Raw genomic sequence first — 25,624 nt, forward strand, 5'->3', positions numbered from 1 at the left:
GATTTAAAGAAAATGATGATTTACACGTGAGTTGAAAGAATGAAAACTTATGCTTCTTTTAAATATATCTCTATTTTATGCTCATGATTATTGTGAAAATTTTATTATAGAACATTCTTTTTCATTTAATAATAAAAGTTAAATGTACTTATAGTAAATTTTATAAAATTGACATTTATCATACCATAATTTGTGGTAGCCCCAAATCTGAAATTACATAAACTTTGCAGAGTTCTTCCTGAGTTTGACTATCATGTTTAAATCCATTCACTATTCATCTACAATGCAGAATAACAAGAAATCAATCAATATGTAGTTGCATATTTAATCACAAGGAAAGGAAATTCTTAAATCATAGAAAAATATTAATTTTTATTTTCTCAAAAAGATATTTTTCTTTAAATATGCTCTATTTTCCTTTTAGAAAACAGGTCACAGCGATCATGACTGGGTTCTTCTTTAATCTTAGGAGTTTCTAAATTGTCACACATCTATTTCATTTAATTCATTTTTCAAATGTACATTAAGCAGCTAAGGAAAAATAAGCAGAATTGGGTACAAACCACAGAGGAGCAGAAAGAAAATGGAGGAAGGAAAAATGCTGAGGAGGCAGAAAATAGAGAAGAAAGAAACTATTAGAGGAGGAAGCAAATTAAGTAGAGCGGAGGGAAACCAAAATATTCAAGGCAAGACAGTACTTCCCAGTACTGTCTCATGCGCATGTGAGCATGCTCAGTTGCTGCAGTCGTGTCTGACTCTACCCCCAGTCTGTACCAAAAGGAGGCTGCAGAAGAACAAAGAAGGAGAAGGAAGGCATGGCCATACCTTTCTGTTCCTCAAGAAGAGCGGTGGCTCTCTGGTTTTCCTGACTACACTCAGTGTTGGGGATGCCCATTGCTTTTAGAGGTGGTCCACTATTCAGCTACAGAAATAACTCAATTGACAAAAATTTTTGTCCATGTAAGTCTTTAAGGCCTGAGTCTAAAATTTAGAGTCTTACTCTAGGAAGAACTGGAAATTGTGTTTTTAATCCCTGTTTGATTAATTTTTAAAAAAGTGTAATTGACTTACATTATAATAGTTTCAGGTGGTGTTGTTTAGTCCCTAAGTCGTGTCTGACCCTTTTGTGACTGTATGGACTGTAGCCCGCCAGTCTTCTCTGTCCATGGGATTTACCAGGCAAGAATATTGGAGTAGTTTGTCATTTCCTTCTCCAAGGGATCTTCCCAACCCAGGGCTCAAACTCATATCTCCTGTATTTCCTGCACTGCAGGCAGATTTTTTACCTGCAGAGCTACCAGGAAAGTCCAACACTTATGTAAGTGGAACCTAAACAATAAAACTATATACAAAAGAGAAACAGACTCACAGACATAGAAAACAAGCTTGTGGTACCAAAGAGGAGAGGAAAGGAAAGGTGGACAAAGTAGAGTTAAGGACTGATGGATACAAACTACTATACATAAAATAGATACACAACAAGGATTTACTGTATAGCACAAGGAATTATACCCATTATTTTGTAATAATCTATAATGAAACATAATCTGAAAAAATATGAATCTCTATGTAGTGAACTAACACAATATTGTAAGTAAGCTATACTTAAAAAAAAACAATGAATGGATAGATGATTGAATAAATAAATAAATAAATGGAGGGACTTCCCTGGTGGTCCAGTGGCTAAGACTCCCTACTCTCAATGCAGGATGTTTCGGTTCGATCCCTGATCAGTCAACTAGATCCTGTAACTTCTATGCAGAGTACATCATGAAAAACAGTGGACTGGAAGAAACACAAGCTGGAATCAAGACTGCTGGGAGAAATATCAATAACCTCAGATATGCAGATGACACCACCCTTATGGCAGAAAGTGAAGAGGAACTAAAAAGCCTCTTGATGAAAGTGAAAGAGGAGAGTGAAAAAGTTGGCTTAAAGCTTAACATTCAGAAAACTAAGATCATGGCATCTGGTCCCATCACTTCATGGGAAATAGATGGGGAAACAGTGGAAACAGTGTCAGACTTTATTTTTGGGGGCTCCAAAATCACTGCAGATGGTGATTGCAGCCATGAAATTAAAAGATGCTGACTCCTTGGAAGAAAAGTTATGAGCAACCTGGATAGCATATTCTAAAGCAGAGACATGACTTTGCCAACTAAGGTCCATCTAGTCAAGGCTATGGTTTTTCCTGGGGTCATGTATGGATGTGAGATTTGGACTGTGAAGAAGGCTGAGAGCAGAAGAATCGATGCTTTTGAACTGTGGTGTTGGAGAAGACTCTTGAGAGTCCCTTGGACTGCAAGGAGATCCAACCAGTCCATTTTGAAGGAGATCAACCCTGGGATTTCTTTGGAAGGAATGATGCTAAAGCTAAAGCTCCAGTACTTTGGCCACCTCATGCCAAGAGTTGACTCATTGGAAAAGACTGTGATGCTGGGAGGGATTGGGGGCAGGAGGAGAAGGGGACGACAGAGGATGAGATGGCTGGATGGCATCACGGACTCGATGGACGCGAGTCTGAGTGAATTCCAGGAGATGGTGATGGACAGGGAGGCCTGGCGTGCTGCAATTCAGGGGGTCGCAAAGAGTCGGACACGACTGAGCGACTGAACTGGACTGAACTGAACTGAAGAGGTCATGTGTTGTAACTACAGATAGATCCTAAATCCCACAACAAAGACAGAAGATCCTGTGTGCTGCAACGAAACCCTAGTATAGCCAAATAAATATTAAAGAAATAAAAAAGGAAAGGCAAAAAAGTGGTCAGTTTTGCTCTTTGTGATAGAAATCTATGCTGGCCCCCTCTGACCTATATCATTGTGTTACTGACTCCTTTTGAGTGCAAGAGAGATCTGAAAATGATGGACTGTCACTTCCATGATTAATTTGTTGGCTTTAAAACAGAGATTATCTTCACTGGGTGAGCTCCATACAATCAGGTAAACCCTTAAAAGAAAGGGGCTATCTCTGAAGAAGATTTGACATGAGGGAGATTCTACTGCTGGCCTGGAGGATTCTGTTGCCACCATGTCATGTAAGCTCCCGATGGGTGAGAAGACCATTGGCAAGAAACTGGGAGCAACCTTTTGGAGCTGAGAGTGGCCTCAGACTGGCAAGGAATAGGGGACCTGAGTGTTACGCTTTCTCGGAACTGAATTCTGCCATTACCTGAAAGAGCTTTCCCAGAGAGAGAGAAGACCAACACTGGCCAACACCTTAGTCAGAGACCCTGAGGAGAGAATCCAATTGAGCCATGCTGGTTTCCTGATCCATGGAAACTGTATGATAATAAATGCGAGTTGTTTCAAAGCCTCTAAGTTTATGCTATTTGTTACAAAGCAAGAAACAACAGAAGAACTTTTGTTTCTAAGACATTCAGTTTTGATTGTGCCACCCCTTGCTTTCAGAGTGTGAATGTTGTCTTTCTGATAAAAATTCAAGTTAAATAAGACTTTTTAGAAATAAAATAAGACTTATTTAGAAAGTCTCATGCTTCCCTGGTGGCTCAGATAGTAAACAGTTTGCTTACAATGCAGGAGACCTGGGTTCAGTCCCTGGGTTGGGAAGATCCCCTGGAGAAGGGAATGGCTACCCACTCCAGTATTCTTGCCTGGAGAAGTCAGTGGACAGAGGAACCTGGTTGGCTACAGTCCTTGGGGTTGCAAAGAGTTAGATCCTACTGAGCGACTAACACTTTAAAACCCTGATCATCTCTCTAGCCTTGTTGCCTGCCAATCTGATGTCACTACATTCCAGTCAGACTAAAATAATTGGAGGTCTCATAACACTGCGCTCTCTCCTGCTTCACTTCTTCCTTGTGATTCCTGTCTCAATCTAAACTTCGATCTTTTAGCAAGTGTTTTACTAGTGCCCTAAGACTAGTAGGGCTTTCCTGGTGGCTCAGAGGGTAAAGCGTCTGTCTGCAGTGCAGGAGACCAGGGTTCAATCCCTGGGTCTGGAGGATCCCCTGGAGAAGGAAATGGCTACCCACTCCAGTATTCTTGCCTGAAGAGTCCCACGGATGGAGGAGCCTGGTAGGCTACAGTCCACAGGGTCGCAAAGAGTCGGACACGACTGAGCGACTTCTCTTCACTTCACTTATGACTAGTAGTGTGAGGCCACCATTATCCTGGTCCCCAGACAATCCTGTTCTTATTCCTCCTGTTAGGTAGGTAGAATAGGAAAAAGGAATCCAAAATGGCGGTGGCTAAAAGACCAGGAAGGGAAAAGCCCACAAAAATAGAACAAAGGAAGGTACGAGGACCGGAGTGAGGACCTCAGGTAAAACAAACAACACTCCTGGCTGGCCCAATTTACATAGGACAGGCCCAAGGAGAGAAAAACATATAAAAAGAGGAGCCAAATCTAGCTCTCTCTCTCTCCCACACGCTGGGGCACTCTTCTCTTCGCGTCTTTGGATCGATGTGCCCTCATGCCTCGAAGACGGATTTTCCTGCTATCTTCTAAATAAAATAGAGCTGTAACACTGAGCTGTAACACTGATTTGTCTAAGAGCTATAACACAGTCCATTCGAGACCTGAGAGCTATAACACGGTCTGTCCAAGACCCGAGAGCTATGACACACCAAGGGGGCTTTAATGCCCGTCACTCCAAATCTTTGTTGTGAAGAGACAAAGAACGGAGGAGCACGCGCTAGCGTGACATCTATGGTGCTGTGACTTGGGTTTAACCTGGCTGAAACAACCTACGCGCAGAGGCCAAGCACAGCAGGAGCCCAACTCAGCGAAGCTCCCGCGGTAGAAGCAGAAGCAGAACGCGAAGAAACCCAGGGCAGGGGAAGGCCCATCATGCTGGAAACAAGGACAGTGAAAAACGAACTCAGCAGAAAGCTCACGCGGCTCAGTCTCAGATTCCAGAAGACCTCCGGTTAAGCTAGGAGGTCCTTGCTCCTATGGCTGGAGGGACATGCCTAACAAAATCTTAATTCTTCTACAATCTCTCATTTCTTGTTTCCCTGAGACTCCTGAGAACAGGCGGGTGGCAGTGGGCACAACTGAAGGACTTTGGAGAGGCTTCTCCTCAGCATGTCCCAAAGGCTCCATCTGCTGAGCCCCAGTAGCTGTGACACACCGAGGGGGCTTTAATGTCCATCACTCCAAATCTTTGTTGTGACAAGACAAAAACCGAGGAACATACACTCGCCTGACACCTCCTGTAGCCCTTGGCACACTGACAAAACTGTCGGTTTACCTGCCTGCCTCCCTGAGTACAAGGCATGGTCTCTGAGGGTGGAGGTTTTATCTTACTCTGCATTTTGCTTTGCAGGGTCTAAGTCCATGTTGAATGAATGAACTTGTAAATGGGAAAAGAGGCTGCACACTGCCTTACATATGTATTCAGGAAAAGCCAAATCATAATCTGTTTGTTCCAGTGCACAGAGTCTGGGTTTTGAATACCGGCTGACTTCACCACTCTATCAGTTCAATTACTTTGGGCGAAGTCTCTGAATGTCATTAAGTTTTATTTTCATACTTTGAGAAATATGGATGCTAGTAAAGTTTACTGTATAAGACTGAAGAAACTAGGAAAATGTATGTAGTCCCATAGATCAGTGCCAAATAGATAAGTTAAATGAACAAAAAAATTTAAACTATTAGTTTTATTGTAATTTCTTATTAATAATTGCATTTCATGCATGCTTAGATGTGGGCTACTGAGGGGACCAAACATCTTTGCACCTTTTTCTTGTGCTGAGCAGATCTCTCTTTTTTCTTGTTCTCTGTCTCTTTTTCCTTTAGGGAAAGAGAAACTTAACAGCAGTTGGCTTGCTGTTTCCTGCTCGTTTGCTGCTTGAGTTTCACTTTCCTTTCTCAGAAACAGGAAGCCAGGGATCTCAACAGAACCTTCAGTCTCCAAACTCTGGCTAGTCCATAAGTGTGACGGAGCAGTTAACACTCCATTAAGCCTTGTCCCATTCTGAAAAGCTGGTAAGTGACTTGTTGCCATCCAATGTTTCCTAGCTGTGGGCAAAGAAATTTGCTTGTTTTTCTTTCTTTGAAGAAGAGCTTCAAGTGAAATCGCTACTAAGATCATGATTTTTGCTTTCGTTGGTTTTGCTTTTTTTTTTTTTTCTGTTTATTTTTTATTTATTTATTTATTTTTTAAATTTTAAAATCTTTAATTCTTACATGCGTTCCCAAACATGGTTTTGCTTTTTAATGAATATTTCAAATACAGGGAATACAGAGAATACATAAACTTTACTGTAATCTTATACAGTTCTGGCTTTTTAAATGATTTGCTTTATTAATAAGAATAGTTTTTTTTTTCTTGAAAACTTCAAGGCATTACAGATCTCACTGAAATTATTGATGAATCTCTCTTCTATTTTCTTCACTTCCCTTACTTCCTAGAGAGAAATTATACCCAGACTTTGTCATAAATTATTGTCATGCTTGTTTTTATGCTCTTTTACTGTATATATGTGTGTATTTAAATGACCTCCAGTATTGCTTTGTAAGTTAACAGTTTATTTATGGTATCATACTAAGATTTTCATTCTCCACTTGTTTCTTTCCAGTCAATATGAATTCTTTGAGATTTATCCGTGTTGAGACAAATAGGTCTAATTCAGTTACTTCAATGCTCTTTAGTATTTCCTTTTATGAATATGCAAAAATTTGTACATCCAATCTTCTAACATCACCATAAACAATGATGCTATACACATTGCTTCCAAAATGATGCATGTCCATCAGGACAATGTAAATATTCTTGAATTTCTATATCCTGGTCATCTGTTTCACTGAACTTTTGTTTGATGTGAAATGATATCTCGTTGTTGTCTAATTTACAGTTTCTTGTCACTAGAATTCTTGAACATTTTTTTTTCATATGTTTATAGTCCATTTAAGTTATTTCCACTTGTGAATTTCTTGTTCACATACTTTGACTACTTTTCTATTAGGTTGTTTGTGGTTTCTTTGTTGTTCATAGATGGGATAGTATTTGTAAGATATATGATGTTTTAAGGTTGCATTTGTTGTACCTTTTATTGTAAAATATTTTGTTTTAATATAGTTAAATTTATTTTTCTTTCCTTTATAGTTTGTACTATTGGTATCTTTTTTTAGGAATCCTTCCCAATGCAAAGGTTGTAATGACAATATCTCGTACTTCCTTCTAAAAATTTCTCACATTTAATGCTTTATATCAACTGGAATTTACTTTTGAGAATGTTATGAGATTATGAGGATGATATGACTTAATTAAAAATTTTTTCTCCGATAGAGCTATTACCTCCCCTCCAAGCTGAGTAATCAGTTCTGTTAAGTTTGTATTTGGTTTAAGTTGTTCTTAATTTCACTTTCTTCTTTATCTCATGTTTATTTCTTTGAAATTGTACCCAGCAGTAAAGTCTACACATGTAAACTTGGCATTCAGCTTTGTTTTCCAGGGCACCTCAGCTATGAAAGTGGGTCAGTCTCAGGGCTCTTGACTATCTTAATGCCATGGTCACATTTTCCTAATTATCATAATTTTATATAATTCTTGACTTGTTCATCTTTAAAACTCTCTTGGCTATTCTTTGCTCCTTGAGATATCATGGGAACTTTCAGATTATCTTCTTACATTCAATCGAAAGAATGTTCTTGGGCTTTTGATCACCCTTGCGCTGAAATGAAAGATATATTTTGGAGGAATTGACATAATTTTTAAGAAGGCTTTTGTCATCTAAGAAAATTGGATAGGTCTTCATTTATTTGGGTCATTTTTCATGTCCTTTATAACATTCATCTCATAATTATCTCTACAGAAGTTGTTTATATCTTAAAAAAAATTTTCTCCCAGGTACATTATTTGCTGCTTTTGTGAATAAATTTCAAAAATTCACTTCTTTTTTTTTTTTTAGGCTTGTTAATATTTTGCTGAAGATTTAAAAAATATTTATTTATTTTTAATTGCTTGATGTTTGGCTTACAATATTACACCTGTATTTAGGAGTGAGACTAGCTTGCAGTGTTCCTGCTTGCAATGCCATTGTAATGTATTGGTCTCTATTCTCTTGAAGTGTTTTTTTTTAAGATTCTAATGCTTATCACTCAAAGTTTGGTTTAGTTATTGGACCCACTTATCTTTGCAATTTATTTGTGGAAAGTCTTTAATGGTGAGTTTTGTTTTTTAGAATAGCTATGGGACTATTCATTTTTTTTTTCTATTTATTTTTAAGTCAGTTTTGGTAAGTTTTTCTCAGAATTAACCCATTTCAAATTTATTAAAAATTTTTTTTTCAGCTTAAAAAATGTTTTTCTTGTTTGTAGCATATGTGCTGATATTCTTGTCTATGTTCTTGATTTTGGTACATTGTCCCTCCCCCCAACCATTTTTTATCAATATCAGCAATGTTTTACTGACTTTATTATTTATACTTTTTGAAAACTAACATTGGTTCTGTTAATCTTCTCTTTGTATATTTATTTTTGCTTTATTAAGTTTGGCTTTTACTTTTACTATTTAATTTCTTTTGTGTGTGTGTAATTGGCAATTTTCCCCTGACTTGTGAAGCTGAATTTTATATTATTCATTTTCAGCCTTTCTTCTTTTCTAATACATATATTTAGTTATAAACAAATTTTACAGCATGTTTTAGCTTCATTTCACAAGTTTTGACAATAATGATCATTTATTCAATTTTCCAGATCTTACTAAGTTTTCTTATTTGATAAATGGACTTCCTAGTACTGAGTGAAGTCACTCAGTCATGTCTGACTCTTTGTGACCCCATGGACTCTGTAGCCTGCCAGGCTCCTCAATCCATGGGATTTTCCAGGCAAGAATACTGGAGTGGGTTGCTATTTCCTTCTTCAGGGGATCCTCCCGACCCAGGGATTGAACCTGCACTGTGGGCAGACTTTAACATCTGAGCCACCAGAGATTTCTTTATTTTCTAATGTATTAGGGAATCTATTTTATGTTTGAAATGTTTTGAGACTTGCTTGCTTTTTGAGCTTTGTATGACTACTTTGATATCTGCCATATTCTTTCTTTCTCTCATTCTTAGACTTTAGTTGCATAGATATCCACTCATTTTACTATACTCTCTACTCTCTTTGGTCCTTTGTTCTTTTTCCTTCTCTTTGTTTCAAATTTTCATTTGATATAGCTTCTTCCAACTAATTCTTTCTTTCAAGTGTGTTTAACCTTCAGTTAAATTTATTTTTCAATTTTTCAATTTCAGATATTTATTTTTAAAGTCTAGAATTCCCTTCAACTCCCACCCACTCCATTTTCTGTCAGCCATTTAATCTCATCTTTTACTTATTTGAATACACCAAGCTTGCATGCTAAGTTGCTTCAGGCATGTCTGACTGATTTTGACCCTATGGACTATAACCTGCCAGGCTCCTCTGTCCATGGGATTCTCCAGCAAGAAGACTGGGGTAGACTGCCACGCCCTCCTCCAGGGGATCTTCCTGGCCCTGGGATGGAACCCACCTCTCCTGCAGCTCTTGCATTGCAGTCGGATTCTTTATGGATGAGCCACCAGGGAAGCCCACACAAAGCTTAGCTGTTTAAAAATCACTGTGGGTAACTCAATTATCAGTATGGATTTGTTTCTATTTTCTGTTTTTTTTCTCTTGGTTTTCTATCATGTTGTTTTGTCTGCTCTCTGGTGTTTATGGTGAGTGTGAGACATCGAATATCAAAAAAATGTAGACTTAATGTAACGTTAAGAAAATTTTCTCTTCACTTGGACAAAATTTATTTTCATCTGTCCTATATAGCTAGAGACATTGGCAATTCTCATTTGTCTTAATACTATTATAGATTAGATTGAGAAGACCAGAGATGGAATTAAGTCTGTTTCAGTCCACTGGTGGTTCTTCCCCGTTCAGTTCAATTCAGTCTCCCAGTTGTGTCCGACTCTTTGTGACCCCAGGGACTGCAGCATGCCAGGCTGCAGTCCATGTCCATCACCAACTCCTGGAGCTTGCTCAAACTCATGTACATCGAGTTGGTGATGCTGTCCAACTATCTCATCCTCTGTCGTTCTTTTCTCCTCCTGCCTTCAGTCTTTCCCAGCATCAGGATCTTTTCCAATGAGTCAGGTCTTCTCATCAGGTAGCCACAGTACCAGAGCTTCAGCTTCAGCATCAGTCCTTCCAATGAATATTCAGAATTGATTTATTTTAGGATTGACTGGTTTGAACTCTTTGCAGTGCAAGGGACTCTCAAGAGTCTTCTCCAACACCACACATCAATTCTTCGATGCTCAGCTTTCTTTATAGCCCAACTCTCACATCCATACAAGACTACTGGAAAAACCATAACTTTGACTAGACAGACATTTGTTGCAAAGTAATAGCTCTGCTTTTTAATATGCTGTCTAGGGTGGTCATAGCTTTTCTTTCAAGGAGCAAGCATCTTTTAATTTCATGACTGCAGTCACCATCTACAGTGATTTTGGAGCTCAAAAAAATAAAGTCTCTCATTGTTTCCATTGTTTCCCCATCTATTTGCCGTGAAGTGATGGGACCAGACGCCATGATCATTGTTTTCTGAATGGAGAATTTTAAGCCAACTTTTTCACTCTCCTCTTTCACTTTGTTCAAGAGGCTCTTTGGTTCTTCTTTGCTTTCATACATAAGGCAGGTAAGATGGTCTGGTATTCCCATCTCTTTCAGAATTTTCCAGTGTGTTGTGATCCACACAGTCAAAGGCTTTGGCATAGTCAATAAAGGAGCAGCAGATGTTTTCTGGAGCTTTCTTGCTTTTTTGATGATCCAGCAGATGTTGGCAATTTGATCTCTGGTTCCTCTGCCTTTTCTAAATCCAGCTTGACTATCTGGAAGTTCATAGTTCATGTACTGTTTAAGCCTGCTTTGGAGAATTTCTTAGCAGCTTCTGAATTTGACAGATGCCCCAATGCCAAGCTTACCTCTCTGCAGTCATTTCTTTTCCAAATCTTAGCCAATAATATAATTCTTTACTGCTTTGTTTTCTCTCCAATGCTTTCAAATATATTTATATCACAGTTATCCTTGTTTTTAATTTTTCTTATTGAAAGTATTGGCAGGATGGCTAATGTTCTAGTCATCATGGACTTTCCTACCTATTAAATCCTCTCATGTTTCAATTTCTTTCTTTGTGCACTGTTTTTTGAATTAATTTCTCATTTCTATCATCAGATTCATGGATTGGTAAAATATGCCCTCATTCCAGCCATCTATTTTTGTAAAAAAGTTTCTATTTGGACACTGTCATGAGCTTTGTTTATGACTGCTTTTTCCTTATGCTGGTTAAGTTGAGTAGCTGTGGTAGAAACAATATGACCCCCAAATCCTAAAATTTCTACTGTGTGTTGCTAAGAAAAAGTGTGATGATCTCTGCTCTAATTCATTAATTTTTCTCTACTTTTAAAATCCAGTCTCTAGTTTGTTTTTCCTATCGACTTAAACAATTAATGATATTTAAATCTCTAAATTATATATATTTTTCATATCTACCCATTAATGCTATATATATTAAAATATATAATATAAATGCATATGTATATACATTCAGTTCAGTTCAATGGCTCAGTCGTGTCCAACTCTTTGCGACCCCATGAACTGCCGCACACCAGGCCTCCCTGTCCATCACCAACTCCCGGAGTTCACCCAAACTCTTGTCCATTGAGTCAGTGATGCCATCCAGCCATCTCATCCTCTGTCGTCCCTTTCTCCTACTGTCTCCAATCCCTCCCAGCATCAGAATCTTTTCCAATGAGTCAACTCTTCGCATGAGGTGGCCAAAGTACTGGAGTTTCAGCTTTAGCATCAGTCCTTCCAAAGAACACCCAGGACTGATCTCAATTAGAATGAACTGGTTGGATCTCCTTCCAGTCCAAGGGACTCTCAAGAGTCTTCTCCAATACCACAGTTTAAAAGCATCAATTCTTCAGCGCTCAGCCTTCTTCACAGTCCAACTCTCACATCCATACATGACTACTGGAAAAATTATAGCCTTAACTAGACAGACCTTTGTTGGCAAAGTAATGTCTCTGTTTTTCAATATGCTGTCTAGGCTGGTCATAACTTTCCTTCCAAGGAGTAAGCGTCTTTTAATTTCATGGCTGCAGTCACCATCTGCAGTGATTTTGAAGCCCCCCCAATATAAAGTCTGACACTGTTTCCACTGTTTCCGTATCTATTTCACATGAAGTGATGGGACTGGATGCCATGATCTTCGTTTTCTGAATGTTGAGCTTTAAGCCAACTTTTTCAGTCTCCTCTTTCGCTTGCATCAACAGGCTCTTTAGCTCCTCTTCACTTTCTGCCATAACGGAGGTGTCATCTGCATATCTGAGGTTATTGATACTTCTCCCAGCAATCTTGATTCCAGCTTGTGCTTCTTCCAGCCTAGAGTTTCTCATGATGGAGTCTGTATATAAGTTAAATAAGCAGGGTGACAATATACAGCCTTGACATACTCCTTTTCCTATTTGGAACCAGTCTGTTGTTCTATATCCAGTTCTAACTGTTGCTTCCTGACCTGTATATACGTATGTGTGTGTATATATTTCTTTACACTCCAAATCCAAATAACATGCTTTAATTGGGTCAGTGAATAAAGAACTCACTGAAACTAGTATAGCAGAAATCATAATACTGTACTACTCTCTGAAACTATTAAATTTTTTTTTCCTATTAGATACAGAACAATGGCAGTGACAACCACATTGACATGGAATGGGGAAAGAAGTTTTCAAAAGCTGCTTGGAAATGTTTCTCTGAGACTTCTTTATAAGTCTAGTGTCCATGGAGAAAACACTGTAGAAATGCAGAATAGGTGCTGTTGTCAAGGACCCATTGTAACAGTGATTTATCATTCCAACAATATTTTTGGTATCTTTATGCGTGGGCATAGTTCTGAAAAGTCCAAAAGTTTTATAGAGCCAAATGATTCCTTCTTTTTTTCACTTCAAAAGAATGAAACAGTGGAAATGAAAACTGTAGTTTTAAATTCAACAGTGACAATTTCTTATAATACCTCGGAATTCAATATCTCTAGTTATGACAAACAATATTTGGTTCTAAATTTCAGCACAAAATGCATTTGTATAGCTAGAGATTTAGAGCAAGAGTTAAGAGTAAAATGTAACCCAATGTTCTCAAGTTTAGAATGTGAAGTTTTTCGAGTTGAAGGTATGTTAATTTGTACACTACTATATTCTGATTCTATTCTTTGTGTTTGGTAACTCATAATTAATCTACAAGAACAAGAAAAAAGAAGACAGACAAGTGAATTTCATACCACTCATTTTTTAATAACCTCCAAAATGAAACATGGAAGGCATAAAGTTTATGGGATTATCACCCAGAAAATATAGCCAGCTTTGACCAAAGTTAGTTGAGAAGTATGAATGAAGAAATGGAGAAGAGAGAAGTCTCATTATTTTGATACGTGACACCTTTTGAGTTAGCCCTGGGACTCCTAGGCATAATTATATGAGTTTGCAGAGTGGTTTATACAAAGAAGATACTTTTAGCTCCTCTTAATCTCATTATGCTGCCAACCCTAATTCCTAACCAAACAGCTCAGCTGGATTATGCAAAAAGACTCACTGCTCTATTTAGAAGTTAGACTTGGTCACATTTAATCAGACAAGCTTAAAAATTGTTATTCCATGTTTATTTCCTTTAGGAATTAAGGATGAGGCAGGCTACATAAACAGGATAACAAGAGCCACACAGTAAGTTAGTTTCTTGAACTATCTACTACTCATTTCATTTAGAGCAACTGTGTGAATGGCACTGACAGTGAGATTAAAAATCGTGTTACTTGGAGTGATAAAAGTCAGTTACAGTGCTCCTGACATAGCGTGTTGAAGACAATTTAGAACAGCAACAAAAGCAAAACCACTACCAGCTGAAACTTTTTAAGATCCACCTGATGGCAGTTTGACTTCATGTTTTGCTTTGGTTCTGTTAGATTCAAAGTTTTCCAGAGTTGAGATGACTATTTTAGATAATTCCTCTGGATCTTTGTTTTGAGAATCAAGTCTTCAGAGAATCTCAGAAAATTTTAAAAACAAAGTACCCTCTTCCCACTTTATAGATAAAAACCTGCATTGCATATATTTTATTTTTCTTTCCCCTTAATGTAACATTGTTACTGAAAATTCATTTTCAGTGTTGTTGTTATTTCTTATTATACTTATGGGGTCTAAGGCTAATAATTTAGAAATTATTTGGTTGCTGGTTAGTTTAACTTAGTCAGATATAGATAAGTACATTTTCGTCAAGCACAAAATGTATAACCTTAGACCCTTTCAAGTTATATGAAAGAAGATGCTAATATCAAAATAATAAATAAGCATTAAAACATGCTTTTTAGCAGGAAGAAAAGCTCAGCAGAATTATATTGTTCCTTATGGAAGTTTGGCTATTGCATTTAACTACTGCAGTTTTCCAGGCACAGAAATAGGCTCCTAGCAGATGTCAGAGCCTACAGTCCCTATGCAGACTTGGTTTCAGAAATCCGTATTCTCTTGCTGGGTCCGGTTGGGTCTGGAAAGTCCAGTTTTTTCAATTCAGTGAAGTCCATTTTCCAAGGCCATTTGACTCGCCAAGCCATAGTGGGATCTGATGTCACCAGCATTACTGAACAGGTAAGTTATTTCAGGATTTCCTGAGGATTTTGTTTTATAGGTTACAATTATGAGGTCTGTTAATTTCTTTGGCATTTTCTCTCAATAGCTTAACCTTCTAATCTATGAACAATTAAATGCTAAATCAAATGTAAAACAGGAATAAAAATTGAATTAGAATGGCCCCCATGAGTTATATTACATAGAGAAGCTTTCCATTTTTATGGACATAAGCAGTTTTAAGAAGAGTGCTTTTTGGTATTTGCAAAAAATAATGTTTAAAAACTTTGTAGATATCTTTTTCTATTTTATATATATATATATATATATATATATATATATATATATATATATATATATATATATATATATAATTTACTCATGTCCCACATGGTTTTGCCTGGATTGAAATTATTTTCTCTTTTTTTCTAATAAAATAATGGAAATTGTGTATCGTAACACTTTTGCATTATATGAGATCATTTAATAGAAAATGATCATGAGAAGCAAAACTTTCATGGGGTAAATCAGTCTACCAATGCTCCTATAAAGGCTATCTTATTTGTAAATAAATGTATTTAAGGAAATAAGTACTAATACCATTTTTAAAGCTGTTATGCTAAAGATCTTCGATTTATAGTGCAATATTTATCTAGAAGCTTCCATTCTATGCTTGTCAATATTATGTAATCAAACAAAAAGAATAAAGTAAATTAATAGAAAATGTCAAAATCAAGCTGTGTTTTTCTATGATTGCTGAAGTTCAATATTGTTATCTTCTGATTGAGAATATGTTGCATGTTGTCAATGCAAAATTTAGCATAAGACAGTCATAGCTGATTTAATTTCAGGTCATATTTAATAACTGAAAGCATTTCTAAGACTTTTAAGAATCACATCTTATTTCTGGATGTTGGCTATTCTCTATCCACTCAGTGGCTTTATTATGATATATGGGCCTAGCCTCAGAAGCAAGATACTGCAACAGCAATTCAGTACATTAAGCATTGATTGAAATATTTATGTTTGCTAAATATTGTGTTGCAACAGGGACTATGCAAATAAAACTACACCCTTTACTCAGGGAGCTCAGAGACCAATGTAGATAATAATCAACTAAGTACTACTCAGTGTGAGACATGCTACAATAGTGGTACTCATCAGGACAGAATTTCTATGCCTTCTTTTTATGTTGAAAACTCCAACGACTTGCTGCTTTAAGGGAAGATGTATTAGATCCTGAACTCCAAATAGAATGCAAATACTATATACATTAAAGGAAAACAGGACAGCATATTAGTGAAGGAAACGGAATACTTTATTGCTCAGAGACCTTTCTTTCTGAAGAATTGAAGCTGTAAAGGAAACAGGTTAATGGTTATTGGGACTATGAATGTGCCTATTGATCTTGAAATTTTAGTGTATTGAATATTATCTAACTCTAATTAGAGTTAATTTCTTTCATGTTGAGTTACCAATAAACCCCATTCACTTAGATCAAAATCTCCAGTGGAATTACTCTAGGCATTTTTATGAAGCAATGGGTGCTTTGACTCCTTCTCAAACGACAATAGGTTACAGAGGAATTCTCTACTTCCTGGTTTGGACTGAAAGAACTGAGTATCATCTGGGGTCTCTGAGAAGCCCTTTTCTTTGTGATTCTTCCCAAATCTTCTATAGTTGAGTCTATGTTGAAAGTGTATTTGACCAATAAATGAAATTTTTACTCTTGCCTGGAAAATCCCATGGACGGAGGAGCCTGGTAGGCTGCAGTCCACGGGGTCTCACAGGGTCGCACAGAGTCGGACACGACTGAAGCGACTTAGCAGCAGCATCCTGAAAAATAGTCTTGGGATCTGATGGAGTGTGTCTAGAAAAGAAGCTTTGTGAAGTGAAAAGTGAAAGTTCCTCAGTTGTTTCTGACTCTTTGTGACCCCATGGACTGTCCATGGAATTCTCCAGGCCAGAATACTGGAATAGGTAGTTTTTTCCTTCTCCAGTGGATCTTCCCAACCCAGGGATTGAACCCAGGTCTCCTGCACTGCAGGCAGATTCTGCATGCAAAGTGCTCTTAATGCATGCCAAAATATGGTGGTTGTAAGCTGAACTTCTCTCATGGAATATCATATTTGACTGAAAAGGCAACTGAAAGACTTGCTTATTTATACTTGGATATTTGGTAGACATTTTGGGGAAAAATGCATGAAATGAGGGTATCACTTCAAGGATAACAACCCACAGTGTTTGCTGTCAAAGATAACATTTGAGCTTTTAAGAAAAACAGCATGAGGAAGATTTGTATCCACTACTTTGAGCTTGAAAACTTAATAACTTAAAGACTTATCTAATGAGATTAATGATGGTATTAACAAATATGATATTTTAATATTATACAATGAAATGTACCAATATTTGGAAGATCCAGATAAGCCAGTGAACCAATACCTTCAAATGACCAATGCATCACTTTACAAAATCATGGATGGATATAAAATATATTCAAAGTGTAAAATAAATCAATGAACTTAATGTCATAGTTAAAAGTATCACAGATTTCACATTGCAGGTAACCTTTGAGAAATTATCACTTGTTCAGCTTTGATGTATTATTAATGAGCAATGTCCATAATTCTCTGAAAGCTGTTAAATTAAATACTCCCTCCTTGCCTACTCCCTGTATGTGTGAGGTCAGATTTTTTTCATATACTTCAATCAAAACAATATATCACAACAGATTGAATGCAGAGGCAACTATGAGAATCTTGCTGTTTTCTATTGATTCAGACATTAAAGAGAATTGCAAAGAGTAAATCAATCCCACTCTTTTCTATAATTTTTTGAAAATAGTTTTTTTCTAAAATTGTTAGATTAATATATAACAGGTTCATATTGTGTTTTTAAATAATTTAAGAAATATTAAAAATTTCTGTTTTAATTTCTAGTATGTTGCACGTAAATAGATAAGACCCACATGAATAAAATATCTTTGGATGCCTCAATAATTTTTAAGAAACTTAGTTGATCTTGAGACCAAAATGTTTGAGGACCACAGTATAAATATTAATGAGTTTTTCTTCTTATTATTACATCTTGAAGGCTAGTTGAAGAGTGAACTTTTATATTGCTGTGTTTTGTTTTACAGTATAGGATATATTCTATTAAAGATGGAAAAAATGGCCAGTCTCTGCCATTTATGTTGTGTGACTCCATGGGGCTGGATGAGGAAGAGGGAGTAGGGTTATGTGTGGATGACATACCCCACATCTTAAAAGGCTGTGTGCCAGACAGATATGAGGTAAGAATCCTTCAAAGTCTAGAACATTTCAAATCATTTTCAGCAATGCTTTTTGTTTATATTTTATCACATGCATTTCCAATTTTTATAAAGTGGTTTCAACACCAACCAATACTACTGTATTTTAAATGAAAAAATATTTATGTAAAGAAAGCAGATAACTTCTCTTATTTTCTACAGCATTAAGAAATATAAACAAAAGGCAAGATTTTACTCATATAGGTTCCAGGAAAAGGTCAGGAGGAACTGTGTTTATATTACTCTTTGCTATGATTCTAAATACTAGGAAAAGAGTAATATAATCTTTTGCACTTTTATAATCACTTAGACAAAATATTGAAACAACTACTCTTAGTTGTACCAATTAGGTGTATACCCATAAGTAAGTTACATGCTTGTCTCAGTGAGTTTTTTTTTTTAATATGTGAAATGTAGATAATAATATGGTGATCTCATAGGTGGCTAAGAAGATTAAATGAGAAGATAAACTCTAAGTTCTCAGAAAGTTAATCATTATTATCACCTTTCTTTTAGGTATTGGGTGCAATAAAATTAACCTCAATTTCTAAGCAGTGATTCCCTTTTCCTCAATTGTGCTTTGGGATTTGAAGAGACTGAGATTTGAAATTAGCTTTAAAAAATAACATTGTTTGTACTTTTCTGAAATATTTCCATTATGGATAATTAAGTTGTAATCATATATATGTATATTTTGCCAAAGCAATAAAGTGGGTTGTATTTTTTTTAATATAAAGATGCCATGCTAACAGAGGAGAGGAAGTATCAAAGAATGTTATGAACTAATCTGGGGCAGTAGTGTCTGGGAGAAGGGAAGTTTTGTGTTGGAAGTTAGTGATGATCATGCTTGAAACATGAATTGTATCTGAAAGAATTCAGCAGAATTCTTTTAAATGAATGAAAGAATTCTCTTAAATGTTGCCTTATATTTCTATAACAGTTTAGTCCCCAAAAACCAATTACACCCAAGCATCCTACTTTCATCACCTCTCCATCACTGAAAGACAGGATTCACTGTGTGGCTTATGTCTTTGATATCAACTCTATGGACAATCTCTCCCCTAAAATGATGGCGAAGCTCAAACAAATTCAAAAAGAAGTAATAAACTGTGGTGAGTTTCAAAACATTTTTACTTTGAAATAAAGTAAACATTTTTACTTTGAATTTTCACAGAAAATTGCAAAAAGATTACAGCAAGGTCCCATGTCCCCTTCTTCCAATTTCCAGAGTCCTGGTTTGGTTGGTGGCAATAGCAGATAGAGATCATTCAAAGGCTTTACTGAAATACTTAAAGATTAGAATGGGTATAATTTTTTCATCATGTGTGATTTTCCTATGGCTAGATAGAGGAGTTACCTCCCCATATTAAGTGACTAGACCAGAAAGATTAAAACCAGGAGATACAGCACTCATTATGCGTGTTATAGCTCTGTTATTTTGTTACATGGGTAGATTCCACTAATTACCACAACATACAGAACTATTCCATCGCCATGAAAGTCTTTGTCATAGTACCCCCCAACCCTCACCATCCTTAATTTTTGGCAGCAATTAATCTCTCCTTCATCTCCATAAGTTTTGAGAATGTTATACAAATGGAATCCCAACAGTATGTCTGATTTGAGGCTGGCTTTCTTCAACTCAGTCTAATATCCTTTGAATTACATAAAAGTTGTTATGTACATCAGTTGTTCATTTCTGTTTATTGTTGAGTACTAATTCATGGTATAGATATTCCACAGTTGTTTTAACCGTTCTTTATCAAAGGACTTTTTGATTACTTCTGTTTTTTTGGCTATTGCACATAAAGCTCCTTTGAATATTAGTGTGCAGGTTTTTGTGTGGATGTAAGTTTTCTTTCTTCTGGGATCATTCCCCAAAAGTGTGATTGCTGGGTCCTATGCTGACTCAGTGTTTAATTTTTAAAAGAAAATGCCAAACCACTTTTAAGAATTACTGCACAGTTTCTATTTTTACAATATATGAGGCATCCAGATTCTCTGGATTCTTGCCCAGTTCAGTTCAGTTCAGTTGCTCAGTCGTGTCCGACTCTTTGTGACCCCGTGAATTGCAGCACGCCAGGCCTCCCTGTCCATCACCATCTCCTGGGGTTCACTCAGACTCACGTCCATCGAGTCAGTGATGCCATCCAGCCATCTCATCCTCTGTCGTCCCCTTCTCCTCCTGCCCCCAATCCCTCCCAGCATCACAGTCTTTTCCAATGAGTCCGTTCTCATGAGGTGGCCAAAGTACTGGAGTTTCAGCTTTAGCATCATTCCCTCCAAAGAAATCCCAGGGTTGATCTCCTTCAGAATGGACTGGTTGGATCTCCTTGCAGTCCAAGGGACTCTCAAGAGTCTTCTCCAACACCACAGTTCAAAAGCATCAATTCTTTGGCACTCAGCCTTCTTCACAGCCCAACTCTCACATCCATACATGACCACAGGAAAAACCATAGCCTTGACTAGATGGACCTTACTCAGCAAAGTAATGTCTCTGCTTTTGAATATACTATCTAGGTTGGTCATAACTTTTCTTCCAAGGAGCAAGTGTCTTTTAATTTCATGGCTGCAGTCACCATCTGCAGTGATTTTGGAGCCCCCAAAAATAAAGTCTGACACTGGTTCCCCATCTATTTCCCATGAAGTGATGGGACCGGATACCGTGATCTTCGTTTTCTGAATGTTGAGCTTTAAGCCAACTTTTTTGCTCTCATCTTTCACTTTCATCAAGAGGCTTTTTAGTTCCTCTTCACTTTCTGCCATAAGGGTGGTGTCATCTGCATATCTGAGGTTATTGAAATTTCTCCTGGCAATCTTGATTCCAGCTTGTGTTTCTTCCAGTCCAGCGTTTCTCATGATGTACTCTGCATGTAAGTTAATTAAGCAGGGTGATAATATACAGCCTTGATGTACTCCTTTTCCTATTTGGAACCAGTCTGTTGTTCCATGTCCAGTTCTAACTGTTGCTTCCTGACCTGCATATAGGTTTCTCAAGAGGCAGATCAGGTGGTCTGGTATTCCCATCTCTTTCATTGCTAGTATTTGCGATTATTGCTTTTTTTAAAAAAATTTAACTTTTCTAGTAGGTATATAGTGATAGTTCGCATTGCCCTAATGGTGGCTCAGCTGGTAAAGAGTCTGCCTGCAGTGCAGGAGACCTGGGTTCAATCCCCGGGTCAGGAAGATCCCCTGGAGAAGGACATAGCAACCCATTTCAGTATTCTTGCCTGGAAAATCCCATGAATGGAGGAGCCTGGCAGGCTACAGTCCATGGGGTTGCAAAGAGCCAGACACGACTGAGGGACTTCACTTTAATGATGAATTACACTGACCATCTTTTAATGTACTTATTTGCTTGTATATGTCTTTTTCAGTAAAAGATCTCTTCATGTCTTTGACCTGCTCTCTATTTGGACACTTTGGTTTTTTTACTGTTGAGTTTTAAAAGATCCATAAATCCTAGATATGATTCAATTGTCAGATATATGGTTTGCAGATAGCTTCTCCCAGTACTCAGCTGTCTTTTCAATATCTTAGCAGAGCCTTTCACAAACAAAATGTTAAAAATTTTGGTGAACTCTTATTTGTCAATTTTTTCTTTTAAGGATCATGGTTTTCATTTTGTGTCTAAAATCCTTCACCAAGCTTTAAGTCTTGGATTTTTTTTTCTGTTTTCTTCTAAAAGTTTTATAGTCTTACATTTTACATTTAAATATGTGATTAATTTTGAGTCACTTTTTGTGTAGGATGTGAAGTGTAGGTCGAGGTTTATTTTATTTTTGCCTATGGATATTCAGTTGTTCCAGGACCATTTGTTGAAAAAACTGTCATTTCTCAATTGTATTGCTTTTGTACCATTATCAAAAATCCATTGTCCTTACTTCTGTGCATCTATTTCTGCATCTCTGTTCTGTTTCCTTGATCAATATGTTCATTCCTCTACTGACATCACACAGTTTTCATCACTGTGGTTATATAATAATAAAAACTATAAGTCTTAAAGTGAGTAAAATAATTCCTTCCACTTTATTCTTATCTGTCAAAATTATTTTATCTATTCTAGTTCCTTTACATTTCTCTAGGAATTTTAGCATTACTTTGTATATTTCTACAAAAAAAAGTCTTAATGGGATGTTGATTGTTTATTAGTTCTAGGAAGATTTTTTTATCATTAAATTCTTAGGATTTCATGTCATCTCAAATGGGGACAATTTTATTTCTTCTTTCTTAACTTGTATGTGTTTTATTTATTTTTGTTTATCTTACCATCCTGGCTAGTACTTTCAGTTGAATAGTGATGAGAACAAATACCCTTGTTTTGTTTCTGAACTTAGGATAAGAGATTAAATGTTTCATCACTTTAATGTCAACTAGTGTCATTATAGCTTTTAATACCTGTTCTTTATTAACTTAAGCAAGTTCTTTATTCCAACTTCTCTGAGAGTTTTGTTTTGTTTTTTTTTTTAAAGCATGAATGGGTATTGAATTTTGCCAAATGTTTTTTTTCTATAGATTGATATGATCATGGGAATTGTTTCCCTCTGTGATCTGTTTATATCATGGATCATATTGACTGAATTTGAATCTTGAGCCAACTTTATCTCCATAACAAAAAACCCATGTGTTTATGGTGCATAATTCCTTTTATATATTGCTGAATCCTATTTGATAATATTTTATTAAGAAATGTGGCATCTATATTTATGAGGGATACTGGTCTGTATTTTTTTTTTTTTTTAATTTCTGTAGTGTTTGTCATGGTGAAGGCAACGGCACCCCACTCCAGTACTTTTTCCTGGAAAATCCCATGGACAGAGGAGCCTGGTAGGCTGCAGTCCATGGGGTCGCTAGAGTAGGACATGACTGAGCGACTTCACTTTCACTTTTCACTTTCATTCATTGGAGGAGGAAATAGCAATCCACTCCAGTGTTCTTGCCTGGAGAATCCCAGGGACGGGGAAGCCTGGTGGGCTGCTGTCTATGGGGTCACACAAAGTCAGACAGGACTGAAGTAACTTAGCAGCAGCATCAACAGCAGTGTTTGTCAGGGTTTGGTCTCAGGTAATATTGGTGTTATAAAATGAGTTAGGAAGTACTCTTTCCTCTTTCATTTTCTGGAAGGGATTGTATAGAATTTTTTTTTTTTTAAACATTTTGTAGAATTCTCCAATAAAATCATCTGGCCCTGGAGATTTCTTTTTCAGGGATTTTTAAAACCATGAGTTCAATTTAAAAATAGTTTTAGAGCTATTAAAATGATCTATTTCATATTAGATGAGCTGTAGCATAGTTTGTAGTGTATAGTTTCAGTCTATTTCATCTAAGTTGTCAAATTTACACATGTAGACTTGTTCGTAGTATCTTCTCATGCTTTTTATGTCTTTGGGGTCTATAGAGATATCCCTCTGTCCTTCTTGGGGAAATAGCCATTAGTAAAGTAGAACTTTGATTCAGTTACAACCAGTTATTATTTACTTTTATCTCTATAGTTTGAGGGAAAATGCAAGGTCCTTAGTAGAACAGTGAAATCAGTGTACTTCAAGTTCACAAATGCTCTCACACAAATCTCCTTGCTGTTTCTCTTTCTTGGGGTTATTTTTCAGTTTTCAAGATCCAGCAACCACTTCCCCCCCTCCCCCCGACCAATTTAAAACACACTGTTTGAATGGTATAATAGCTGACTGCAACTTAGTATAATTTTAATTCCATTTAGAAATAGTCTCTCATGTTGGAAGAAATAATTTCTCCCATTAGAAGAACTTCAGGTCCCATATTGAGATTTCTTGGGAATATTGCATTCTCCTGATCTTAAATTTACCGTACAGAGTACTATTTTCACACATATTTAATTACCTTGTTAATACAGTACTGTTTATGATATAAATTAACTGATTTATCTACTTGATATAGGTGTAGCACAAGTAGCATTACTTACTAAAGTGAATAATTGCAATGAAGTTCTTCAAGACAACTTCTTAAATATGAATAAGGCTATGATTTCTCAAAGCCAGGTAAAGAATACTTTTTGCAACTAGATAGAATTGTAATAGTTTTATATTTTGTGTGTGTGTGTGTGCATGTTCACACTACATATTCACAGGTAAATGAAGAAGTGGATCAATTGGCTGGTTGATTGAAGTTAATACTCTACTTTAAAATAATAATCTGAATTATAATTATATTCAGAAAATAATATTAAGCCATTGTGTTTACTGTTTCTTTCTTAAATTATATTTAAATTCAGTCAAATTTTAGATATAAGACTTACATTTATTAAATTCTTTTTTCCACAGATACAGAATGTCAACAAGATACTAGGCATTCCTCTTTCTAGAATATTGGTGGTTGAAAATTATGCTTCAGGGAGGGAGATGGACCCTTTAAAGGACATTCTGATCCTCTCTGCACTGAAGCAGATGTTCCGAGCTGTGGATGACTTCTTAGAGGATTTGCTTCTTGAGTAAACAGGTGATCTGGTCCCATCCTGCTCCTCTCACAAAGTTTTTGGAAAAACGCTAAGCTATTTCTCAGTTGGATGGTTGGTACCCATCTCCCTGCAGTAGTCCTGACAGCCATGTAACCATATTGCTTTGTTCTCACCCTTTTTATGTTTTGTTTCCAGATACAACTGCAGGAATGTTCCAGCTCTGCCTCAGTTGACTTGATTCAGACACTTGGCCCGAGCTGGAGTTGCCAACAGCCTCTTTGAGACTCTGCTTCTACTTGTGTTTCACTTTCTGTCCCTGACAACAGTTAACTGATGGTTTCTTCTAAGATCAGTCATACCTCAAGTACAAAGGCCAACCTTGAGCAGCTGTAGACCAACATATGTTCTATTGCAAACCACCTTTTGTATTTTTGCACTATTTACAAATTAATTTCTATGACATCTTTGACTATATCCTCAACAAAGTTAACTACTCCCTTACTTACTTGTCTTAATTGTTTCAACACTTAGTTTAAAACTCAGTGTCAGTAATAACCACACTGAATATAAAATGGTTATAGATATCTGCTTCTCTAAATAGTGAGCTTCTCAAGAAGCAGGGTTTGGATTTTGCTTATCTTTGTATTCACAGAAATTCGCACACTGCCTGGAAGGGTGCAAGCATACCTGCTATTAAGCATATCTCCCAATCTCCCCGGTGTGATAACGTGTATTTAAAAATTTCTCCTTATGAAAAGGAAGACTGTGAGAGAATGAAATGCTGGAGATAAATAAAGGAAGGAGAACGTATCGCTTAGCTCTGGATGAAAATATGAATTTAAGTTAATTAAAAGAAACAAGTGTTCTCAAGAGATTAACATTTCTTTTCTGTGAGAAAAACACAAACATTTTTCCTATAATGAACCCATGCTTGATTTTCATTGATTGAATTCCAAACCACCCTAGCCACATTTCCAAAGCAGAGTGATCAAATAAGGTTACTGCTGCTGCTGCTGCTGCTAAGTCACTTCAGTCATGTTCGACTCTGTGTGACCCCATAGATGGCAGCCCACCAGGCTCCCCCGTCCCTGGGATTCTCCAGGCAGGAACACTGGAGTGGGTGGCCATTTCCTTCTCCAATGCATGAAAATGAAAAGTAAAAGGGAAGTCTACTAGTGCAAGTCAATTATAAGGTTCTTTTATACAAGTACTCCCAAATGATTCTAAAGTTCACTGGATAGCTGGAGAAGTTAGAACTATTAGTAAAGAAAGATGAAGAATCAA

General features: G+C 36.7%; 1 protein-coding gene across 2 annotated transcripts; it reads left to right on the forward strand.

Moving 5' to 3' along the window:
• Window positions 5,829–25,624, forward strand: IFI44L (interferon induced protein 44 like). 2 transcript variants are annotated; one of them, XM_005678249.3, is made up of 9 exons: window positions 5,832–5,952; window positions 12,659–13,152; window positions 13,652–13,700; window positions 14,423–14,618; window positions 17,740–17,892; window positions 18,851–19,022; window positions 23,824–23,924; window positions 24,207–24,381; window positions 24,536–25,624. In XM_005678249.3, exons 2-8 carry the CDS (start codon window positions 12,669–12,671, stop codon window positions 24,375–24,377), a joined length of 1,326 nt encoding a protein of 441 aa, XP_005678306.3. In that variant the 5' UTR covers window positions 5,832–5,952; window positions 12,659–12,668; the 3' UTR covers window positions 24,378–24,381; window positions 24,536–25,624. The 2 variants fall into 2 exon arrangements, 1 of the variants encoding a protein (XP_005678306.3); XR_001917825.1 differs by lacking the exon at window positions 23,824–23,924 and having other exon boundaries at window positions 5,829–5,952.

Source organism: Capra hircus, chromosome 3 (assembly GCF_001704415.2).
Source record: "Capra hircus breed San Clemente chromosome 3, ASM170441v1, whole genome shotgun sequence".
NCBI lineage: Eukaryota > Metazoa > Chordata > Mammalia > Artiodactyla > Bovidae > Capra > Capra hircus.

Bases quoted from the DNA above. Each gene is read 5' to 3' on its own strand.
- IFI44L (XM_005678249.3), top strand. From the start codon at position 12,669: ATGGCAGTGACAACCACATTGACATGGAATGGGGAAAGAAGTTTTCAA. The intron at 13,153-13,651 runs GTATGTTAATTT...TATTTCCTTTAG, and splicing joins TGAAGTTTTTCGAGTTGAAG to GAATTAAGGATGAGGCAGGC. The intron at 23,925-24,206 runs GTAAAGAATACT...TTTTTTCCACAG, and splicing joins CTATGATTTCTCAAAGCCAG to ATACAGAATGTCAACAAGAT.